General features: G+C 39.9%; 1 protein-coding gene across 11 annotated transcripts in view; it reads left to right on the top strand.

Annotated features, from left to right (window-relative positions):
* Positions 1 to 21,707, top strand: part of MTR (5-methyltetrahydrofolate-homocysteine methyltransferase) — a 123,942-nt gene that overhangs the window by 1,383 nt on the left and 100,852 nt on the right. For 7 of the 11 annotated variants that reach the window (XR_013928419.1, XR_013928420.1, XR_013928421.1 and 4 more), the window contains exons 2-13: positions 4,481 to 4,695; positions 7,243 to 7,332; positions 8,144 to 8,213; positions 9,325 to 9,417; positions 9,506 to 9,612; positions 10,897 to 10,956; positions 13,181 to 13,275; positions 17,136 to 17,236; positions 17,588 to 17,649; positions 18,489 to 18,556; positions 19,639 to 19,715; positions 20,853 to 20,965. Coding sequence is in view for 3 of the 11 variants with exons in the window: in XM_080389106.1 (XP_080245232.1) it covers positions 4,481 to 4,695; positions 7,243 to 7,332; positions 8,144 to 8,213; positions 9,325 to 9,417; positions 9,506 to 9,612; positions 10,897 to 10,956; positions 13,181 to 13,275; positions 17,136 to 17,236; positions 17,588 to 17,649; positions 18,489 to 18,556; positions 19,639 to 19,715; positions 20,853 to 20,965 (1,151 nt within the window). In the remaining 8 variants the exon portion in view is untranslated. Of the gene's footprint in view, positions 1 to 4,480; positions 4,696 to 7,242; positions 7,333 to 8,143; positions 8,214 to 9,324; positions 9,418 to 9,505; positions 9,613 to 10,896; positions 10,957 to 11,243; positions 11,351 to 13,180; positions 13,276 to 17,135; positions 17,237 to 17,587; positions 17,650 to 18,488; positions 18,557 to 19,638; positions 19,716 to 19,830; positions 19,969 to 20,852; positions 20,966 to 21,707 lie in introns of those variants that run through there. The other 4 variants (XR_013928423.1, XR_013928424.1, XR_013928425.1 and 1 more) reach the window with 4 other exon arrangements.

The following is a 21,707-nucleotide window of genomic DNA, read 5'->3' on the forward strand; positions in this document are numbered from 1 at the left end:
TGTTGAACAGGCAGAAGGCAATAAATGGTGGTGTGTGCGTGGGGCAGTGATGCAAAGGACCTGCATTCAGGAACAGGCTGTTGGGAAGCTGAGTGAAGTGCTTCTCCTTAGCCTTTCAGTGGCAGGGCATGCCACAAAGTGAGACCGTGCTGCTCTGGAGGCTGGTGTGTTTGCCAGTGGTTCCTGCCTGTGATGAATATCTAATAATCTGTTGGGAACAGTTTAATCTTGGGAGATGGACAGCTGTGGTTGTGACACGGGAAGCTTTCTGAGCCTGGGATTTGCACATTTAGAGACAGTGGGCATAACTAACAGGACTTCTCTGTTATTCTGAGACTTCAGTGCCTTTTGTGGTTGTCATTTGCCTTTCAAGCTAGCTTTATAAGTGCATTGGCTACACAAGTGTCTGTTATGCAAGACCTGAATGGTTCTTAAGACAAGTTCTGACATGGAAAATGTCAGCAAGGTGCACGTAGGTACTCAAGGTGAAGTGGTAAGATCCAATGCTTCTCTCTTTGAATAGGCAGGGTAAAAAATAACCTAGCAATAGGGTGCTGCTGCCCGCTGTTGTAGAGGATCTGTCCACCATCTGTTGCTGCAGTTCATGAAACTCTTCATGTTGCCAGAGGGCATCCAGTTGAAGAAGATGCAATTAATTAAACAGAAGTAACGCTAAGGTTGTCACGAGCTGTCTGTGGCATAGGATAGGAGCATCCTTTCTGGCTACAATTGTAATTGCTGTGTGCTGCGCAGTAATTTTTTGAATGCTGAAGAAACTTTTGCTTGGAGTTGGTGCAGGACAATGCTGGCTTGCTGAATTAGGATGTGCAGCAGCCCTGCAGCCTGTCAGGACAGGATGTGGTCAGCTTCGGAAATAGGGGGTACTGTAAGTGCCTGTATCTCCTTCAATTTGTGTTCTTTCACATTACCATGATGAAAATACTATAATACTGTCACAGCTGGGTTGATGCTTTATCAAAAGCTTTGGAAGCAACTTATAATCCTTTAGTCCCTTCCAAGTACTTGTATACCAGACTTACTTTATACTAAGAATAAATCTTTCATAGAAGTGCATAAATAATAAAAAAACACCTTTTGAGATTCATTACAGGCATCAGAAAAATGTGCTTTTAAGCAATTTGCAAGCTTTGAAGTCCGGTTTCGTGTGGAGAACATGCATTTATCTCTTCAATTCTGCCCGTATGGTCTGTATGCTGGTTGGGTTGGGATAGGGAGATGAAAGAACATCATCTTGCCTTATCCTCTGAGCTGTCACATTATGAAAATGGAAGGTTACATCTGGGCAAAGTTTGTAATTGTTAGCAGTAGAATGACTGTAGGAGACAACAACTATACCAGAGGGACACCTTGTGTGTTACACAAACTTACTTGGAAACATCTACAAGGGGTAAAAGTTGTTGCAACTAATACCATTTCTCCTTTCCAGACTAGTAATTCCCTTGTTCATGTGATCTTAAGCCGGAGTGTTTGGGGAAGTGAAGTAGGGTATTAGGGTAGTTTTATTATGTGTTCTGTATCCCACTGACTTTTAAGCCAGTGCTCTTGGGTCTCTTTTGTTCTGTCTTGGTATGGTCTGCTAAAGTAGTTCCAGCCCTAGAACGTTCGGTGGTAACGTGCTTTATATTTTCAGTTTCAGTAGCGTGTAAAACCAAGGTAATTGGTTCTTGGTCTTGTTACCACTGCTGGCTTGCTACTGTTTCTGTTACAGCTAGGTACTATAGGCGGTTTTTCTCCTGGATACTTTTGAATGGCAGAGGGAATCCATTCCCCAAAGCTCACCAGCGATCCTTATGAAACAAATTTTTAATCAACTTCTGGCTGAGCAGAGGTAGGAGCAGGGTCTGTAAACAAACAAACAAACAAACAAAAAAAACCAAACAAAAACCCACAAGACTGACCTGATTTTTCCCTGCTAGGAACTTCTCCAAACATTTTTTCATTTATTCTGTAACAAACTTGTGCTCCCTGTCTGTGGTGGAGAGGAGGATTATGTGAGTTGAATGCTGAATTAAGATGATGGTACTTATTTAGCACAGCTGACTCTGAGCCTCCTCCCTGCTTTTCTTCGATGGGCAGAGTTCAGCACTTTCTAGCACAGCTTTATGAATCAATCCTTGCTGATTTCTGTGGTCTTTTTGGACCTGCTTGCAGACTTTGTTTCCAACTTGAAAATTGCATCATCAGCGTGCCAGAACGCAGCTTCAAGAAGTGCAGGCTTGTAATGGAAGGAGTCAAGTGTTATCCATAGCAAGGACAGGCAAATTGGGTTTTGGTGAGCTTGGAGCCATTATGCCACTTATTTGTAAAACATAGAGTCTGTGTACCTCTGGCATTGATGGCTACCTTCATGATTCCCACCTTATTTCCTGCAGCTTTTTGAGATGCTGCTAAAGAAGCACAGGTTTTGAAAGGTTCTTCAGAATAAAGCTCTTGCAGAGCTGGGAGCCGAGGAAATCTGTGCTCCTATGAGCAGAAAACCGTGCAGTGAGGTAGCATCTGTTCAGCAAGGCAAGCTGTAGAGAAAGTGAAACAGGCTGTGTGAGGTTCAGGATTTAAAACCAAACTATAGATCTTTGTTTGCTTCGCAGTGTGTGTGAGAAGATGGGAAGCATGTAGGTAAAAGGGGCCCGCAGAAAGGAGGACTGGTTCTGGGAGGACTCTGATGGCCAGGTTCAGCTGTCTGGGGTGCAGCTCTTGAGTCGGGGAGTCGATTTAGGGAGGCTATATTAAAGCAAAAGCAAGCTCTAATTTGCATGTCTCTTTGGGTTGTAGCTCTTGCAGAGCACAAGTTATGCTTCATGGGAGTCTGCATTGCAGACGTACTTTCAGATACAGTTTTTTGGGTCTTGCTTCTGAAAGCCTTTAGCTCAAGGACTGATTTTATTTTCATGAATAATTTGATGGTTCAGTGTGAGTAGGCTTAAGCTCTTGTATAAGAACCTGCTGAGCCTGCCAACTTTCAACCTGAAAGGAGGGTGACTTGCTTTTTTTTTTTTTTTTTAATCTCCCTTCAAATGCTTCATGCTTATTATAGAGCAGATTTTGTTTGTATTCTCTTCTTGCTGAGACTACATCTGATTTAGAGCCATTTTCCTGGAGTACTGGTATAGTTCTAATCTTGTAATACTTACTCTTTGCCTCACATTCTTTCCAGCATATTCTTTTTTTAACGGTACTGATGTCAAAATAGAAGTTGCATTGTAAGAATGCAGAAGCAAAAAAGTCAAATCAGTTAGCAGGTACTGCTGTGTGTAAGTTGTAATGAGATGTAAGGATGTTCTTGTGCTTAGAATTTGTTTTTACAACTGTTTTGAGGATAGTGCATAACCAAGATGCAAAACAGGTGTTTACTCAAAGTGAGTAAGCCCAAGATGAACGAATGAGAGATATGAAGAATAACACATTGTTTCATCTCCATGGTTGTGAAAGATAAGTGAGGTCCCTACTCTTGTAAATTGGGTTTTTGGTAAAGAGGCTGTTTCCTATATGTTTATAAGCGTGTCTTTTTCTGCGATGATTCTGTGTACATTCTGAAGAGGAAAAGTAGGCTTTTGTGGTTTTTGTTTTTTGTTTTTTGTTTTCAATGTCTCAGATTATAGTTTTGACTTTGGTGTTTGGGATGGGCTTCCTTTTGGATCTTAAAGCATTACAATACTGCATCTTTATTCCAAATGATAGCTCTGAGATTTCTACATTTTTCTGTTTCAGTCATTGTTAGATTTACTCTGTCCAGTATCTTCAAATTAGCACCTCATTTGCCTGATTTGTTTTCTTCTGGAATTGTTGCAGAGCAGAAGAAGATCTTGCTGTGTTTGTGCAAAAGAAAGTAAACCCTGGCGATTTTCTGGTGGTGTATCTTGGTGTTTGCTCACTAGGAGAAGTGCAAATTAGTTATTTACTACTATTATACTAGAAAGAGGTGAATTTGTGACTCAGTTGAACTGCTTTTGCTTGCTCAGTTTATTTCTTTTTCTCTGTCATTATGGTATAGGTAATTAAAGTAGCAATTAAAAAAATAATCTTTTTTCTTTTTGAATGAAGCTCACTAGTGTCTTGTTTGAGCTTGTGTACCACTTCCAGTATGGTGTCTGGTGCCAGGAGGTAGCTTTGCATTGCTGTTCAAATGTTGCTGTGGTGGAAATTACCACACTTTTCAGTGTTGGGGACTAGTTTGCATAGAGAGTTTGATGTATGCCCTTGTGAACTTTTGATCTTTTTTTTTCCCAGCAGCTGACTGTACTTAGATAAAGGACCAATCAAGTCCATTTCTATTTAGATAGATGCAGCTGTTAACCTGGTATCAGGTGATTGGAGGTGTAGCTGAAGTAAGCCAGTTACTGTTTGATTTCAGTAAAGGATTAGTTATTTTATATTTCTTAAACGGGAAGAGCTCGGGTTGCACAGGTGTATCAATAGGGAATTTCAAAGCTGCTTAAATATTGGAATTATTTTCTTACAGCAGATCCCCAGAAAAGTGTGGAAGATGAAATTGAATCTGTTCTGCAGGAGCGGATAATGATTTTGGACGGAGGCATGGGTACCATGATCCAGCAACGTGCCCTTTCAGAAGAGGATTTCCGAGGGCATGAGTTTAAAGATCATTCCAGGCCTTTGAAAGGCAATAATGACCTTCTCAGTATAACTCAACCTGATATAATCTGTGACATACACAAGGTAGGTGGTTCTGATTTCTGTCTCCTGACAAGAGAAGGAAGGAGAATTTGGCCTCTGTGCTCCCCTTTTCCATGCCACAGGCTAGTGCTAGGTAACCATGCAAAAAAGAATGAGCAGATTTGACTGTTCTGGTTGTGTGAGCACAGCATTCATGTCTTGGTTCTTGATGTTACCCAGGCAGTGTTGTTTTTAAATCCTTTTTTGACTTAATCCCTGACGCATTTCTGTTATTGTAGATTATGATTGATTTCATTTTTCTTTCAGTTTCTCTGCCTCAACCAGCACTTGAAATGCATCTAAGTAGGATATAACTTGAATTCTAGATGCATATTTCTATAACTGTGTATTAAAGAGCGGTTAAGTGGGGCAGCCTGAAGCAGGCCTCTCCATAGTTAATGAATGTATGCGCTTCCATATTCTTGCTTTTTCCCTAGAATATTGATGTGTGGTCCAGAGAATAAAACAGCCTGGGGTCAATCATTAGGAATTTACAAATAGATTTTATTATTTTCCTCTTCAATTAGACTTTAAAAACTAACTTCCTAAGTCTTGCCTTTTTTGAGTTGCAGGTGTATGTAGGTGTAGGTCTTACTGTAATAATTGTAACATTTGAATAGCATTGCAACCAGTTAAAACCTCACGTTTGTTCTGGTTTTTTCCAATATTTATTAAAAAGTTCTGCATTTTATTTATTAGAATTATACTTGACTTATGTTTGTTAAATTTGATATGTAATCTGTATTTTTATATTTACATTCTAACTGTTGTTCTTTGGCTTTTAAGAGCAATGGACGAGTTGAAAAGAGTCAGAGTCTTTGACCTATAAAAATTTTAAGAAATACTTGTAGATTGAGTTTAGTCCCTAGCCCGTCAACTGATCTGTAGTGGTCATGAACCTTGGAATTTATAGTAGCTTGTGGTTTTAATTGGATAAGCTGGTTTAACAGTTGAATTTTGCAAATTTAACAGACCAATAGTGATGAGAGAATGAATGCATTGCATCAAACCAAGTAGCCTGCTGTCACTGCTCCAACAGCCAGTTGTGAGTGCTCTAGGAAAAGTGTAAGAAAAGAACAAGTCTGTGGTGGTCCCTGTGCCTGCAGCAGCTTTTGGGTCTGGTGCTTTCTGAGCCATTGGTGGTGGCTTCATATTTTATAGCTACCAGTGGTCATTTCTTCTGAGAATTGGGCAGAACTTGAAATAATAGATGAAAATATTTCTACAAAGTAACTGAAATCCCAGTATATGTATGGTTGGGTGGTGGTGTTTGGTTTTTGGTTTTTTTCAATGGCCCAGTGAGTCAGACCTCACAGATATCAGTAACTTGAAAAGTAAATGTTAGCTGTACCTTGCCTGGCAAAGTCAGGTTCAGTGGTAAGAGGTGATGTATTTTCAAAGGCAAAAATGATCTTCCTGCTTTGAGCGTGTTATTTACTTCTGTGATGGTAGACAGTAAAGTTGAAGAGCTTTTGCTACAATGGCAGGTCTGAAATAAACAAAAGCTAGTACAAAACTGTACACATTTAACGTGTTTCTTTAGATGATTTTTGGAAACTTAATTACTTGGTTATGAGTGTACATGTAAGAATTTGTGTATTTTCTTATAGCTATTCGTAGGTATTTCTATATGTATCCAGGAGGCGTTGAGAGAAAGCATATTAGTTTGTGGCAAAGGATGTTTTAAAGCAAATTTAATTCCTTTCTGCTGTCATTTGGATCAAGGCTTTATTTGCCCTGTTGAACCTGCTGAGCTCATCTGCTTCTTACAGGAAAATCTGAGTGATTTGTTTGATGGTCACATCAGTATATTTCACTTATTAGCACATCAAATGTCTTATTTTCCTTGTATATACAGGGGTCATCTAAGGGTTAACCTGATCAAAAAGAGGAGTTAAGGAGGGAAGAGGGCTACTGATAGAGGTTATAAAAAAGCAGTCTGGAATCCACAAAAATATTTCAGCTTGCATTGATTTGAGCTTACTTCAGTGGGCATTAGACAACCAAAATGGAGCAGAAGACTTAGCTGTTTTCAGACTCTGGGCTATTAGTTAAACTTTAAATGTGATCTGCGCAAAATATAATGCTCCTAATCTTGTATTCTGTCCCAGTATGTTCTTATGCTGTACAGATCCACTCAGAATGTTTGTTTTTTCTAACCTCTGCTTTTGTTTAACTGGTACCTTTTCTGAGTCTGCCCACAGCAGCCCTCACTTGCTGATGGCAATTGGACTATGTCCAACCATGTCCCTGTGGAGAAATCTAGAATGTGCTCCAAATGCTGGACCGAGTGGCCTACATATAAATGTCACCTGTTGGTAGAAAGTGTGGCTGAATATGAAACTCTGAAAACTGGTTACATGGAACACTTCTGTTGCTTTGGCCCTGTGCCTTTGAGTAAGGCCTTCAGAGTTGCATCTGCTTTGAATTAGGCAATGATTTGTGACTTTTTGTCAACTGAATGAAACAAAGTATTTGGATTGCTTTTGTTCCATATCTCTGTTTTGGAGGTCTTGCTGTTATTTGTTTTTTTTCTTTCACGTCTTGCAGGAGTACTTGCTGTCAGGTGCTGACATCATTGAAACTAACACTTTCAGCAGCACCAGAGTTGCACAAGCTGACTATGGCCTTGAGCATTTGGTAAGAATGCTAAACTATTTACACTTTAAAATATTAATCAAGATTTTTGTCTTAGCAGCCAAGATTAGCTTAGTCCCGGAGTCCTTTGGTACTGTGTTTATTGACTGCATGCTGCCTTTTGAGCCACGTGATGGGGTTGTGGCACATTTCCACGCTGTGGACTTGTACTTGCTGTGTGTGACAGTCACTGTGCCTCTTGTTGATGAAGGCACAGGCAGTAATAATTTGTTCTGGGTTTTGGTTGAGCATTCACAGAATGTCTCAGTTCTGTGCGCAGGTATATTTTGCTTCAGTCCTTCTAACTTGCCAAATGTCACAGTGGAACTGCTTTTTTCCTGGATGTTATTTGTGTGGTTTTTGTGCCGGTGTATGTAGAAGTCCTTTCAAGCTTGGATATGTCATACCAATTCTGGTTTATTTGTTATTCAGAGAATTTGAGAAATATGTGAAAAAAATACTTGAAAATACACTACTTGAATAAAAATTGAATTTAAAAGTTGGTTAGTTTTGTCCTGAAAGTCTTGTTCTTTAGCTTTTGTTGACTTCAGCAGGATTTAATTAGTACCTTACAGAATGAAGTTTTATGATTAGTAGCTGTAGGCTGGGGCGTACGTGGGATGAGACCTGCTGTATAACTGTTGCTGACATGTATAGAGCTGTTCCTTTTGGAGTTTTGTAATAATGCTTGTATGGCTTAGGGAGCCTTCAGAGTGTACTGCGAGGCACTGAATGGAAGAGTTGTGTTTCTTTGAGGATGAGTTATGCTGTACTGAACTAAAGGTTATTCAGTAATTTTCTGTAATTGTTCTAGGCATATCGGTTAAACAGAGCCTCTGCATGTGTGGCCAGAAAAGCAGCAGATGATGTCACTGCTCAGACAGGTAAGCAATGTTAATTTTAATTTCTTATTCATTTGTGGGTTTGACTTGCTGCGATCTTTGAAATGTTGTAACTAGAGGATAGCTTGATGATTTACATCACAGGGACTTAACTTGCAGATGTGCACACTCTTCATTTTAGGTACAGTATCAGTTTCACATCTGTATTCCTATCACACTAATTTCAGCGTGATTGCAGGATCTGGAGTGTGCTCTGCAGGATTGCAGTCCAGGGCCTGCCTGTTTTAGGCTGCAGGTGGTACACATCTTCCACATGTGTGTTAGAGAAGACAGTTTCAGCAGGAACTGTTATAAGTTACTTAGGTTTGTATGGCACAATCTTTGTAGTACAGAATTAGGATAGCTGATTCTAGGCAAATGTGGATTACCAGTTACTCCTAGTATTATAAGTCTTGTGGTTTGACTTCACTCAGCAGCAACTGGAGTGTGTTTAGCATGTGACTATCTGCAAATGTGCAGCCTTTTACCTTCTGGACTTTATGTGAGAGGGTTATAGCTCATTTACACTGCTGTAGACAATGCTGTCTTTCAAAGACAGGTAATTTCCTTTTGTATTCTGCCGTCAAACTGTGTTTCAAGCTAACAGTGCTGCCGCTGCTGTCCCAATAACACCTCACTGATGGGATTCATAGTCCGCAATAAAAATATAAGATTTGAAATACACTTTAGAAAAAGTGAGTTGTTTTTTTTAATGAACACATACCAGAATATTTAAATCAGGTTATCTAGTGAAAAATGCCAGGATAGTTCTATGCTGCACATTTAAGATAATTGAATGAAGCTTCCTGTGTCAGAAACAAATGATACTTAGAAGAAAAAACAGTTGAGCCAATTGCCTTTTTCATAGATGTTCTTCTGTCTTGTGTGGATACACTGAATGTCTCATTGGATAGGATTAAAACAAAAAAGTCAGCTGTGCTGGATAATCCTGTGCTGATCAGACTCTTGACTTGAGACAGGAGTTTAGTGTTTTATAGTTCTTTTTGTGCATTCCTTGGTGTTCATGGAGGATTTATATATTAACTTGGCTGCCATTGTAAAACCAGAGGTAATTTTTTTTTCTTTTTTTTTTGTTTTTCTGTGTCTTGTTTAGGAATTAGGAGATATGTTGCTGGAGCCATGGGTCCAACAAACAGGACACTCTCTGTGTCACCATCTGTGGAGAGACCAGATTACAGGAACATAAGTAATTATAACCATCAAGTTATTTAACTTAGGTGATGGTCTTGAAAGAAATACTGCCAGATGAAATTAACGTCATTGCTGTTTTACAGCTTTTGATGAACTGGTTGAAGCATATAAGGAACAAGCCAAAGGACTTTTGGATGGAGGAGTTGATATCTTGTTAGTGGAAACTGTATTTGATACAGCCAATGCCAAGGTAAGACTCCTGGGAAAAAAAAAAACGTGTTAGTATTGTAAGTATTTGGTGTACTGTCTAAGGAAATTCAACATAGTACTTGTAAGAGCTATCAGCTGCTGCTTACTAAATACATGAAAAGACTCTTCAGTTGATAGCAAAGAGGTAGAATGTAAGGAGATGTTTTTTTTAATCAGCCTTTTCCAGCGTTTTTCCTTTTGCCTTTTAATATGTGCCCTTAGCATCTTTCTGACTGCCAGCTGTCCTTCTGTTCCCAGAAGCTCTGCGGTGTTGCAAAACATGTCCAAATGCATCTGATGTTTGTATTTTTCAGCATAACATGTCTGCCTAAAGAGAGGCACACTGGAGTGGGATTGTCCAGTGTATCCGATTGTGGGCATGGGAAGGCTTGTGAGACAGTTCTGTTAAAACGTTGGGGTTTTAGGAACTCTGACACCGCCATCAGCTTTAAAAAAGAACAGTTGGGAGTAGAGGATTAGAAGGGTGAAAGAGGAGGAATAAAATGTTGAAATAGCCGTAATTTACATGATTTTGACACCTCCTTCTTTATCTAATAACTGCTTAGTGCAGGTGGTGGAGTTGTTAAGGCACTTAAAACTGTCTTGCAATTTTACGTGGGAAGGTCTGGCTGGGTATGCACACAGCTTTTTGTTAAGCTTTTGCCATAGGCTGATTAACATGTACAGTGGCATGACTTGCCCTTTGTAGATTGACCAGTCATCATGGAGGTTTGGCTAGGATCCTGTAGGTTTAACATAGGTGCTGAGCTCATGTTCTCATGCAACTTTCTTACCCTAAGGAGACGGGAAATTTTCAGAACCTTCTAAGGGGTCACTGCAGTCCTTACTCTTAAAATTAGAGGCTGTTAGAATCCTTTGCAAACTGCATGTCTAAACAGATTCAAGGGCAGCGAATGTGTATGTACTGAGAATAGTACATACAATCGTGTTTGGTGGGGGGGGATTGTGCTGGAGATGTGAGGGAGAAGTGCACACCAATGTGATTTGGATTTCAGACTAGTCTTGGTCTTACTTGGTTATCCCATGGTACTTCCTTTCTACTTGTTACCAAAATGTGTTTTGGAACATTTGGAAGATGTTAGGGGCAAGGGTAAAACCTCTTGAGTATAGTGGGTTCTCACAGGCATATGAGGTAGCAAGTTGCATAAATAGCCATTAAAAATATTTAAAAAACCAAAAAGCAAACGCACACAAACCAAAAAAGGCAACAAACTGAAGAAGTCCTGAAATGTCCATTAATATTTTGCAACTTATTCTTCCACAGGCAGCTCTTTTTGCACTCCAGACATTGTTTGAAAAAGAATATGCTTCCCGACCCATATTTGTAAGTATATATTACCTATTTAATATTTTACATGTACTTAAGCATGATTTGTGAACTGGCTGAGATGGTGGTTGATTAAAGTGTTTTGAAATGAAGGAAATAAGTGTCTTGGAAATATACCTTTTTGACATAATTGGGAAAGGAAAAACTGATGTGAAGAGCTTTATGACAGCCTTGGGTAGCTCTGTTGAGCTTATCAATCTGAAAACTAAGGAATGACTTCATTCCAGTGCATATTTGTTTTGTGCGTTTCTACAGGAAAAGGTTTGATGATGATTTTTTTTCAGGCTTGCTGTCTTAAGGGTAATATGAACCCAGTGCTTCAAGGATGAAATTAAGCAAATACTGCCATATTTTCAAGTAGCATATGAGTGGCCATTTGAAGTCAGAAAAGGTCTGTGTAACTCCATATTCTTTCTCTGACATGTCTTTTTCTGACAGCAGGTAGTCATGAATGCATAGCAAGGAATATGGAAAAAAATCAGCTTGTTTGAAAGTTCTGATGTATTCTTCTAGCTTTCTGCAGTTTGTGGCTCAGGCTTTCTGATTTGCAGTTTGCATCTGTTCGTACCCTTTTGTTAAATGTATTTACTCCTTCCTCAAACCTCTGTTCAAACCTGTATGGGACCCAGGCATCCACAAAATAATATGTCAGTAATTTTTGCAGCTTATGAATGGCTGTTTGAAAGTTTGCTTGCTTTTGGATGTTCAACCCGATAACGTTTGTGTCTTGCCATTTATCTTTTGAAAGTGACAGTGAGCAGCTGTTCCGTGTTCCCCTTGCTGCCTAGTCATGGCATTTATAGTTCTTTGTAAGAGCCTCCTTTAGTCATCTTTTTTTCGTCCTAAAGAGTCCTTGTCTGTTTAGCTGCTCCATACCATTCATTTATTATTCTTGTCACTTTTTTGTTTTCCACTTCGTCAAGTCAGACGGGAATTAGAATAGGATACAGCAGTCAAAGTGCAGACACCAGGGATTCGTATGATAGTCTAGTGATGTTCTCTGACTTGTCCGTTTCTTTCTTTGTTGTTCCTGATTTACTAGTTTACTGGTGGTGAGCTTTGAAATTGTGTTCATAAAACTTTCTTTTGTAGCTCAGATTAGTTTCTTGAGCAGTAAAGACTAGTTTGGAGGTGTCATTATGTAGAATTTTTCCTGTGTTCGCAACTTTGTACTTGATCAGCAATGAGTTTCTGCTTTTTTTATCATTCAGGTCAGCACTGAGAGTTTTCTCATTACATAGAGTTCACTTTTGTGTCTTCATTGTGCTGAACAGAGTGGTCAGTGAGCTTGGTTGCCTCATCCTCTGCTCCTTTTTCAGTTCGGTTATTTTGAGAAGTACAACCCTTCACACAGCTCCTTCTAGGATTCTGCTGGTCACCTCCCTTGACCGAGTAGTTTGAAGGAAAGTAGCATCACTATTAAAGCATGTTTTGGGGTACATAATGGATTTACCTTTGCATGAAGCCTTCTAAACTCAATGCATCTTCTGGAAAAAAAGATTTGTAGACTTGAGAAGGCTCTCCTGGCTTATTCAAATGCCTCCTGAATTCTCAACTTTGTAGTTGTTGTTGGGGTCAGGACATTATTGTTTGCACATCTCTATGTATATATATACACACACACATATAAGTACAGAGGTATGATTATATATGGTTAAGACTTCTGTCTCCACTATGAAGTTGCAACATCTGGTGTTCCCTTGCGGCAAAATGAGTAACTTGTTTTTAAGGCCATCTGCCCCCCTCCCACCTCGCCACCAAACAACCTAATAGCAGTCCTGAGACCTGAGGCAGGGAGGATGAGGAGAGGAGAGGAGCTGTGACTGCCGATAGCTGCCCAAACAGATAACTATGGCAGGTTGGTTCAGGGGCCATTAACAGAATGATACCATGGTACTAATGCTACCTTGCTGCTGAATGGTTCATGGTAGTTTTTGCTATTCCTTTTTTTTTTTTTCCTTTTCCTGTTTCTCTCTCTGAGGTGGGGGGAGAGAGAGAGAAGGAAGACCAGTAAGACTAGTCAAAGGTTTGCCTTTCCCCTAGCTGGGTATTTAAATGTCTGCAGGGAGGAAAAGGTTTAATTTTTGTTAAGGTCGTACTTTATCAGTTTGAGTGGAGCATAGGTCCTCCTGTTTTGACTTTTAGCAGTTCAGCCATTTAAATTCTTGTTTTTATTGTGAATTTAATTCTTCTCCTTTCTCTGTATTCAATTGATATTTAGGTTTCTGGAACCATTGTGGATAAGAGTGGGCGTACCCTCTCAGGCCAGACAGGAGAGGCATTTGTCATTAGTGTTTCCCACAGTAAGCCACTTTGGTAAGGACATATATCTTTCTCTTAATAAATTATCTGTAGATTGTGATTCTTTTCTGTTTTAACACCTTGCTTGCAGCTAAGTGGAAGCTATACTAACTGTGATAATATTTAATCATGTGTATTGCTAATGTGTTCTGCTGTCGTTCCCTTAGCAGAAATTATGTTTAAGAATGCTATATTTTTAAAACATTGCTTTAAATAATCTGGAGTTTTGTGTTTGCAACAGCTGCTGAAATCACAAGTAGATCAAAGCATTAAAAAATAATGATTCTGAAGCTGTAGTTTGCCATCTCCTACTGTCCCAGATTGTGCAAGGAGCTAATTCCTGGTATGAACAGATCTTACATCCCTTTCTTAGAGGGAAGCAGTGCCAGCTCAGGATGTTTCAGGGTGGCTTGAAAGAGTAAATCAGATTTCATTCCTGTGTTCTTTTTACTGAACTGTGTGTGTGAACTCTTACAAAAATATATACGTTCCCTGAGCGTTTTTCTCAAGGCTGTGATTGTTTTATAAGCTCCTGATGCCTCCATTTACTCGCATTCTTTTCTGTTCAGGCAGAAAATTCTAAATAAGTGTGAGATTAAGATCTGTGAAAATGCATAATATAGCAGATTTTGGTCATTGTGCAAAGTTTTGCGTGTTAGTTTGAAAACTGTTCCCACTTCCCCTATTCTGTCTCTTCCTTGCCTTCTCTTTGCCTTCTCTTTACCATTTCTTCTTTCACGTTGGTTCGTCACATAAAAACTTACGCCAGAAATTAATGTTTTTGTCCTAGAATATTGTAACTAAAACATGTAATTCACTGTTATTAGTGCACACCATGCACATTGTGATGAGCCATTGTTTGTTTTTACAACAAAATTCCAGCTAAAATGCACAATCTGTCATCCCCGTAATACAAAAGCAGAAGACTGCATTCACAGCTTTCCTGACTGCCCTTGAGGCTCCACTTTCCCAGACCAGACGGTGCTCCAGAAGTAACATATGGAGCCTCTTGGAACAGGGTGGTGGTTGATGACTCCTCTCAGCATCACAGCCTAGTGATCCATATTTGGCATGAGTCTGTCTCAGATAATTTTGCTCATAATTCTCTCACCTCTGAAGAGGAGAGGTCACTGGAGCAGAAACCAAGAACTTATTAAACCATTTTTCATAAAAGCTCTCTTATGAGTCTGATTAAAGCCCTGTTTCTCATTTGTGTGAAGGCTACTCTGCAGCACTGTGGTAGAAGGGTTTTAGTTGTGGGAGCAGATTGCATTTAACGTTGTTTCTGTTGCCAAGTTGGTACAGAGTGGCTTTAGGGTTGTGAAGAGGCTGGTTAATAGCAGTATCCTAGAGATCACATTGTATGTGTTCATGTTTCCATTTGGGTTTTGTATGTCCTGTTTAAGGTGATGTGTTGTCCTTAAGTCAGTTTGGTTTGGAGCCCCCCCCTAAAAAGTGTGTGCTTTTTGTCCAGCTGATACAGCTAGTAGCTGAGAAACTTGTGAACTGTGCTTAGTAAGTGCTGAATGATGTGTGACAAGCGGTTTGCTATGAAGGGTGCTTAGATGTGGCATGAGTTCCCTTCATGTTATTTTGAATCCTGTGATTGTTTCTACTGTGGTACCATTAAGAAGAAATAACGGCGAGTTTAGGGATGTTTGTTCTGGTCCCAGGGGCACCCTGCAGCCTTGGCTTTTCACAGGAACTGATGTGTGACAGCTGCAAAGAAATGAGCAAAGGAGGGAGGTGATATTTAAGATGAGGGTGTGATGGTTATTATACTAGGGGAGCAGTGATTGCGTACCAGCGATCTGGTTCAAGGCTGCTGGCTTTTAAGGCATGGTTAATGTTCTGCTTTTCTCAAAAGTTTTCTTTCATGTGCTGTGGGGAAATGATACTGGCATGAATGCGCATGTCATTTTGAAACAGGTAGTGCTTGGATGGTGGTGTGCTTGTAGATGTATTTGTCAGCAGCCCCTGTAGTGGGTAATCATTCAGGCAATCTGCAAGGCCAGTGCCTAGTGAGTCAAGTGAGAATATCAAGAAGTGTTTGCTGAGTGTGTTGGCTGCTTTTACAGTATCTCTCTGGTAAGACGAGGTAGAGTGGTAGGTGAGTTTGTACCAAGAACCAGAGACAGACTGATATTAAATGTGGAAGGGAGAGATGGAGCTGCTTAATGTAGGAGAGAGCTTAAAAAGAGGATGTGGGGAGTGCGAACTGGCAGCTTGTAAATCGAATGACTGAACAGCAGGAAATACATTGCATTCATCTGTATTTGATAAAGACAGTCTTGTTAAGTATCCTTATCTTGCTTTGCTTTGAAAATCCTGAGGGATGAGCCCCATTTTGAAATAAACTCCACAACATCATTGCTGTAATTAATGATGTATACTCTCTGCATTTTGTTTGTATCCAGGGGATCTGTATGAAGGATTTAAATGTATGTAAACACTGAACAGGAAAATAAGAATAAAAGGGTGATTTTAAATTTTTTTCTCTTTAAATAGAAGGGCCTGTATGAGGTGCACTAGAAAAAGCACCTCAAAGGTAGAGCTGGTTTGAAAAAATAAACATATATGCCCACACCTCCTCCACCACCCCCCACCCCACCCCACCCCCGATTGGGAGAAGGGGTTTGTCTGTTTTTTGGTCTTGGTACGTGACTGTGCAATATTCGAGGCACTGGTGCTGGATGTTGCTGTGAGCCCTTCAGATCTCAAGGATTTGTCTTTCTGTTCAGTAAGTGAATCTGGCTGCAGCATTTGCTGCTACTGCTTGTGCAGTTGCCAAGCCCCTGCCTACTCCTTGGAAACAGGAGAAAAGTAAAAAACCATTTTGTGCTCTCAGTCCTGTGCAGGGCTTTATTGCTTTTGACCTCTGGGAAACTAAGTGAGCATACGTGCACTTTATTAACTTAGCTACCTCTGAGGCAGCTTCTGTGGCTCACTGAGTTGGGAGTTGTGGCTGCTGCCTGTGCCTGTTTCAGTGGATTAGTTTGCATCTTCTCCGAGACTGTTACTCCAGGGAAGGAGTTAGCTTTTTTACATCTTCCTCTTCTAGCAGCACTGTGAGCACCTTTTGAGTTTTGCAGTTCTTGTAAGATGGTTTCTAGAATGGTGCAGAGAGATCAGGAAACATAGGTAAAAGATCTCTTACATTCTGAAAGAGAAAATTCCCTTTTAATGTAGACACTGTCAGTGGAAGTCACGTTTATGTATCTGTCATTAAATGAAGGAAAACTCGATTGTGCCTTGTATACTGGTAAAACTGTTTGAGAAGCTTATTCCTGCAAAAATGCTTCTGCTGCAGTGCTGTCTTGTTACTAAGATGTAGCAGATTCAGTGGCCCAAGCTTATTAGGGCTTCCATGAGGCATCGTGGGGAGGCATTTGGGTTCTTCCGAGGCTGACATAATTTATGCATAATTTGAAAAGAAAATGCTGGGTTAGCGGCTTGAAGCAGGTCTTGCCTTTTCAACCTTTTCCATACTTCCTGTAGCAGAAAGCTCCTTTCCAGTCTGTCATTCTCATTCCACTTGTTCTCTCTTTCACCTAGAAAATACAGAGCTGTCGTGTTGCTGCCAGTTGCTGTCAAAATGCTGCCACTTCCCTCCTGGATTTTGAAATGAAATCTTGATTTACTATTCCTAGTTCAGTTCAGTCCAGCCCCCTCCCTGTTGTGCTTTTCTTCCACCAGAGGGTCCTCCTTTTGCAGGGTCTCGTTGTATTGATGATGATGGTTAAAGAAACTGGAAATCACGTTGCTTTTGTTGTAGATGATTGTGGGAGTTCACAGTTGCCAGCACTAACATTTGTCCGTTTTGGATGTAAACGGTGTTTTTATCTCAAAATAATTTTTGAAAATTTATTTTCCAGTATTGGCTTAAATTGTGCCTTAGGGGCAGTTGAAATGCGACCATTCATTGAAACAATTGGACAGTGTACAACAGCCTACATCATCTGTTACCCCAATGCAGGTGTGTTGGTGTGCATGTTCCTGTGCTTGCAGGCAGATGAAACGTAACTCAACTGTTCCATCTCGTTAGCAATAATAGAGTTGAATTAGCTTGAAAAGATTATTGTTTTTACTATTAAAAAGAGATTAAGAATATTTTAAACTGCTGAAAGTAACTATTGTTAGTTCTGTGACAGTGAACCCAGAATGCTCTCCGGCATAATTAACAGTCTATTGAGTAAGGGTTGCAAGGGTAATGAGGCATTTTAGTCCTTATACAAGTGTAACTACTTCAAATATATCTTTTATGGAATTTAATTTTGTACTTGTGGGCTTTAAACAAATTGTAATACTAGAAAAAATACGTTTCAAGGTCTTCCCAATACCTTTGGTGGTTATGATGAAACTCCAGAAGTGACTGCCCAGCATCTAAAGGTATGAAATATTTCTCATGTGTCACATCTGACATACTAGTAGGCAAGAATTCTTTCCTTGTATTTGATGTGTGTTTTTTACAACATTGTGTAGGTTTTTATTTTTCCTCAGATGGCTCTATATGTCATTTGGATTGTTTATAGACAATTTGTGGAATGATAGTTATTTGAGATAACAGGTTAGGAAAAACTGCTTGGGAAACTCTGAAAACCTTTCTTACTTTCATGTCCTACACTAAGCTTTCCTGCAGCTTGATCTGTGGATGTTATTCATTTGCACTCTTGTGTTTTTACTTTTGCGTTTGGGACTTGTTCGAAAAGCTGAGCAGTTTTTGTGAACTTGGCAGGACTTTAGAGTTGTGTGTATAGGAACCGCTGATGGTGGTGTCTCAGTGCAGGGTTTCCTTCCACATGGCACTTGATCTGTGCAAGATGGAACTGCGTGGCTGGAGCTGCAGTGCATCAGCGAGAATGCAGCATCTGCTGCATGTTAATTCCCTTTTATAATACAATATGGCTAGTCTTTGATACTTATCCAAGTTTTCATCTGGGGCTTTGGTATAAAACAGGCCAGTTTCAACTGTAGTTTACTAAAATTAGGTGTTGAAGTTGCTGGTTAGACTTGGGTATCCACATCTCAAAACAAATCCTAAAGAGAAGAAATAGTAAAATAGTACTGATTGTTTTTTTAGTTTAATCTTTTTTTCTTGTGATCCCCCTGAATTGCTTAACATGTGGAGAAAAAAACTATATAAAAATGCATATCTAAAAATATAGATATAAATAAAAAAGATACCTTTATTAACTTGAAATGAAATTATCTTTCCCTCCCTTTTACAGAATTTTGCTTTGGATGGTTTGGTCAACATAGTTGGAGGTTGCTGTGGTACTACACCAGCACATATCAGGTACCTCATGAGCTACAACTTCATGTTCACTGGGAAATAAATTCAGTGCTGCTTCTGTGAAGCAGTATTCTATAGCTTATCTTGGAGTTCCTTGAAAAGATGGATCACTTGAATGCTAACAGCAGCGATATGTGGAGGAGAAATAATCTGGCTTTCATAGCTCTGTGTATCGTGAAGAATGAGTAGAGGCATGGTTCAAAGATTTTACCTCTGCTGGTTTGTCATCTGAAAGTGTTTTGGAATTACTCTTCCCTCTTTATCATTGGATAGAATAGAGTTCCTATCTCTGCTCCCTTATGCTGTACCTTCTTTTTCTTTCTCACACTCCTAGCCACAAAGTGAAATTTAAGGTTTCTTTTGCTGGTAGAAGGAAGGAAGGTGTGTGCATGGGGAGGGGGGGGGAATGTCTGAACTGGTCTGGGAATGCTGTACAGCTGGTGCTAGCCCTGGCCACTCAGAGGGAAGATTTCATATCTTTCTGACTGGAAGCAGGTCAGTGGGAAAACCTCCTTTTTTCACCTGGACTTGAAAGGGAAGGGGGCCTTGTGATTAATTTTTACCCTAATACAAACGGGTAAGGGACGGTAGTAGGTGAACATGTAGAAGACACCGTGTGTCACTCCTGACTGGAGTGAAGAGAAAGTGAATGTGATCACCATGAGTTATTCTGGCATCTGAGAAGTGTGTCTCAGCCCAGAACAATGTTTGTCCCTTATTGGATTTTTTTACTGTAATTATCAGCAGTTGCTCAGGTCAGCAAATTGTGAATACGGTAAGAGTCAGTGTAGTTTGAGGAGTGGTTCTGATGTCCATCAAGTATCCCATTGGCATAGTATCTCATGTTCTGTATTTGGTATATCTTCAGCTTTGTATGTTCCCTGCAAATAGCTATGGCAGGGTCTTCTGGGAGTATGTTTTTGCCTTTGGCCACACAAAGTGAAATTAGCTAATTAGCCTTGTCTGCTACAAGGCTAAATGAGAGATGGAGTTATATGTCTGGTGTATTCTGTTTGAGTCTTGTCTGGAGTGGTTTAATTTTAATCAAAAACTTTGCTCTTCACTTTCTTCTTTCTGTAACTCAGGAAAATTGCCAAAGCTGTGAAATTCTGTAAGCCTCGCGTTCCACCTTCTCCCTCTCAAGGATACATGCTGCTGTCAGGTAAAACAGAGTGTAACAGTTTAAGCTTTATAACTCATGCAACCTTCCTTTATAAATTTATTTGCTCTTTTCTGCTGATCAGAGTGGCACTACGAGTTTCTGATTCTACTTGAATCCAGCAATCTTATGGATGTGTAACCAGATCTAAATCTTACTGCTTTGCCAAAAGATTAATGGAACATTTTGTTACAATCTTGTATAATATAAGGAAGCCAGCATATTTTACTCTGCAAGTCTCAGACACTTTGTAATGGTTAGTGAGTATCTTTATCCTCACTTGGCAACAGGGGAGGGTGAAACATGTAAAGGTCAGGTATTTGATTTGATTACAGTTGATGGCAGAGCTGGAACGAGATCCTTGTTCACCTCTTGTGAGAGAGCTGCCCTGTGTTGCCTCAGACGTTGTTCCAGTTGTGCTAGGACGATGTTCCAGCAGTACATCCAGGTCTAAAATGTCTTTTGTTTTAGCAAAGTCTAGATCTGTGTGTTCCTCAGCCAGGCCTTCTCTTTAGCCTTTGGGCCACGTATCCAGGTAAAACAGCACCTTCTTTTTGTTCTGGTACTGTAATCTAGAAGTCAGATCAATTTAGCATAAATTAAATAAATTGTGGTTGGCCTGTAGCTTCATGCATTAGCTTATTCTGTACTGCTGTAAAGTTTGTTTGCCTCTGAGTTGCCTGCTACCTGAGGGTTCCACTTGGCTTGTTTCTGTCAACTTGGGTATGTGGTTAAGAGCTGTCCCTGTTTGTCAGTCAGTTCAGTAGATGACTTCTGTGGTGGTGGTAGAGTCGTGTGATAACATAGTTGGAAGTTGAGAGAAGGCGTGTATGTGCATACACGTAGATGCCCAAAGAATTGTAGCTTCACGTTGTTTTATATTGGACAGATTCATTGGATTTTTTTGTGGGTCAGGTAAATTATTGACTGTCATTGAGGAAGGATAGAAACCTTTGGCATATGTGCTGGAAGTTGTTTCATTGCATTTCTTTGCTAGTTACTTATTAGATTTGGGTACATCCTGATGTGCTGAGAAATCACTATTCTTAAAGAGAGATCCACCTCTATTTCACAGTTAAGAAAAGTGATTTTATCTGTCTTACAAAGTTTTTTCTTTCCTGTTTTTACAAATACGTTAAGGTCTGGAGCCATTCAGGATTGGACCATACACCAACTTCGTTAATATTGGCGAACGCTGCAACGTTGCGGGATCACGGAAGTTTGCTAAACTCATCATGGCAGGCAACTATGAAGTATACATTTTAACAATAATCTTTATAGCTGATGCTCATATTTTTCATTGCTGTATTGAACTGTGTTAATAGTTGTTTGTTTTGCTGGCACAAGGCAGTATTCCACATCAGTTACAAGAGTAAGAAAACAAGGAGAATTTACTTTCTTACTGTCCTTTGTTTCAGTGCTGACCAGCTCCTGATAAATTCGTGAGAAGGGTTTTACAAGGGCTCTTTTTTGGTTTGTGTTTTTTTTTTTGTTTTTTTTGTTTGTTTTTGACAAGTGTTACAGGAAACGTGAATTTCCATTTTGAATTAAATTACACAGCTGATGACCGTTTGGAAAGTGGCCTAGTCTCTGCTGTGTCTAGGGTTGGATTTACAGAGGAGGGAGGAAGGAAAGTGGGAGTAATCCTCCCCTCCAACATGTGGGGTACATCTGACTTGGGATAGATTGTAGCACTGTGGAACCCTCACTCTTTTCCTTCCTGCTCCAATCCTGGTCAACATTATGGTTGCATCTATTCTTTAAATACTTTGATCACTGGCTCCATCATGCTACATGACAGTTGATACAGAAGAAGGTGCTTAGAAGGTTAATTGGTTTCCTGAAACAGCTGTAGGACGGAAATGAAAAGGCTGGAGGACTTATGCTATACTGGTATAAATTGCTACTGTAACGTTCACACAATTAGTAAAGTGATGTTTCTTGAGAGCTGAGACTCTGCCCCAGAATACGCTCTGCTGTTATAGCTGATGCAAT

The sequence above is a fragment of the Falco punctatus genome (genome assembly GCF_963210335.1).
Source record: "Falco punctatus genome assembly, chromosome: 5".
NCBI classification, from domain to species: domain Eukaryota; kingdom Metazoa; phylum Chordata; class Aves; order Falconiformes; family Falconidae; genus Falco; species Falco punctatus.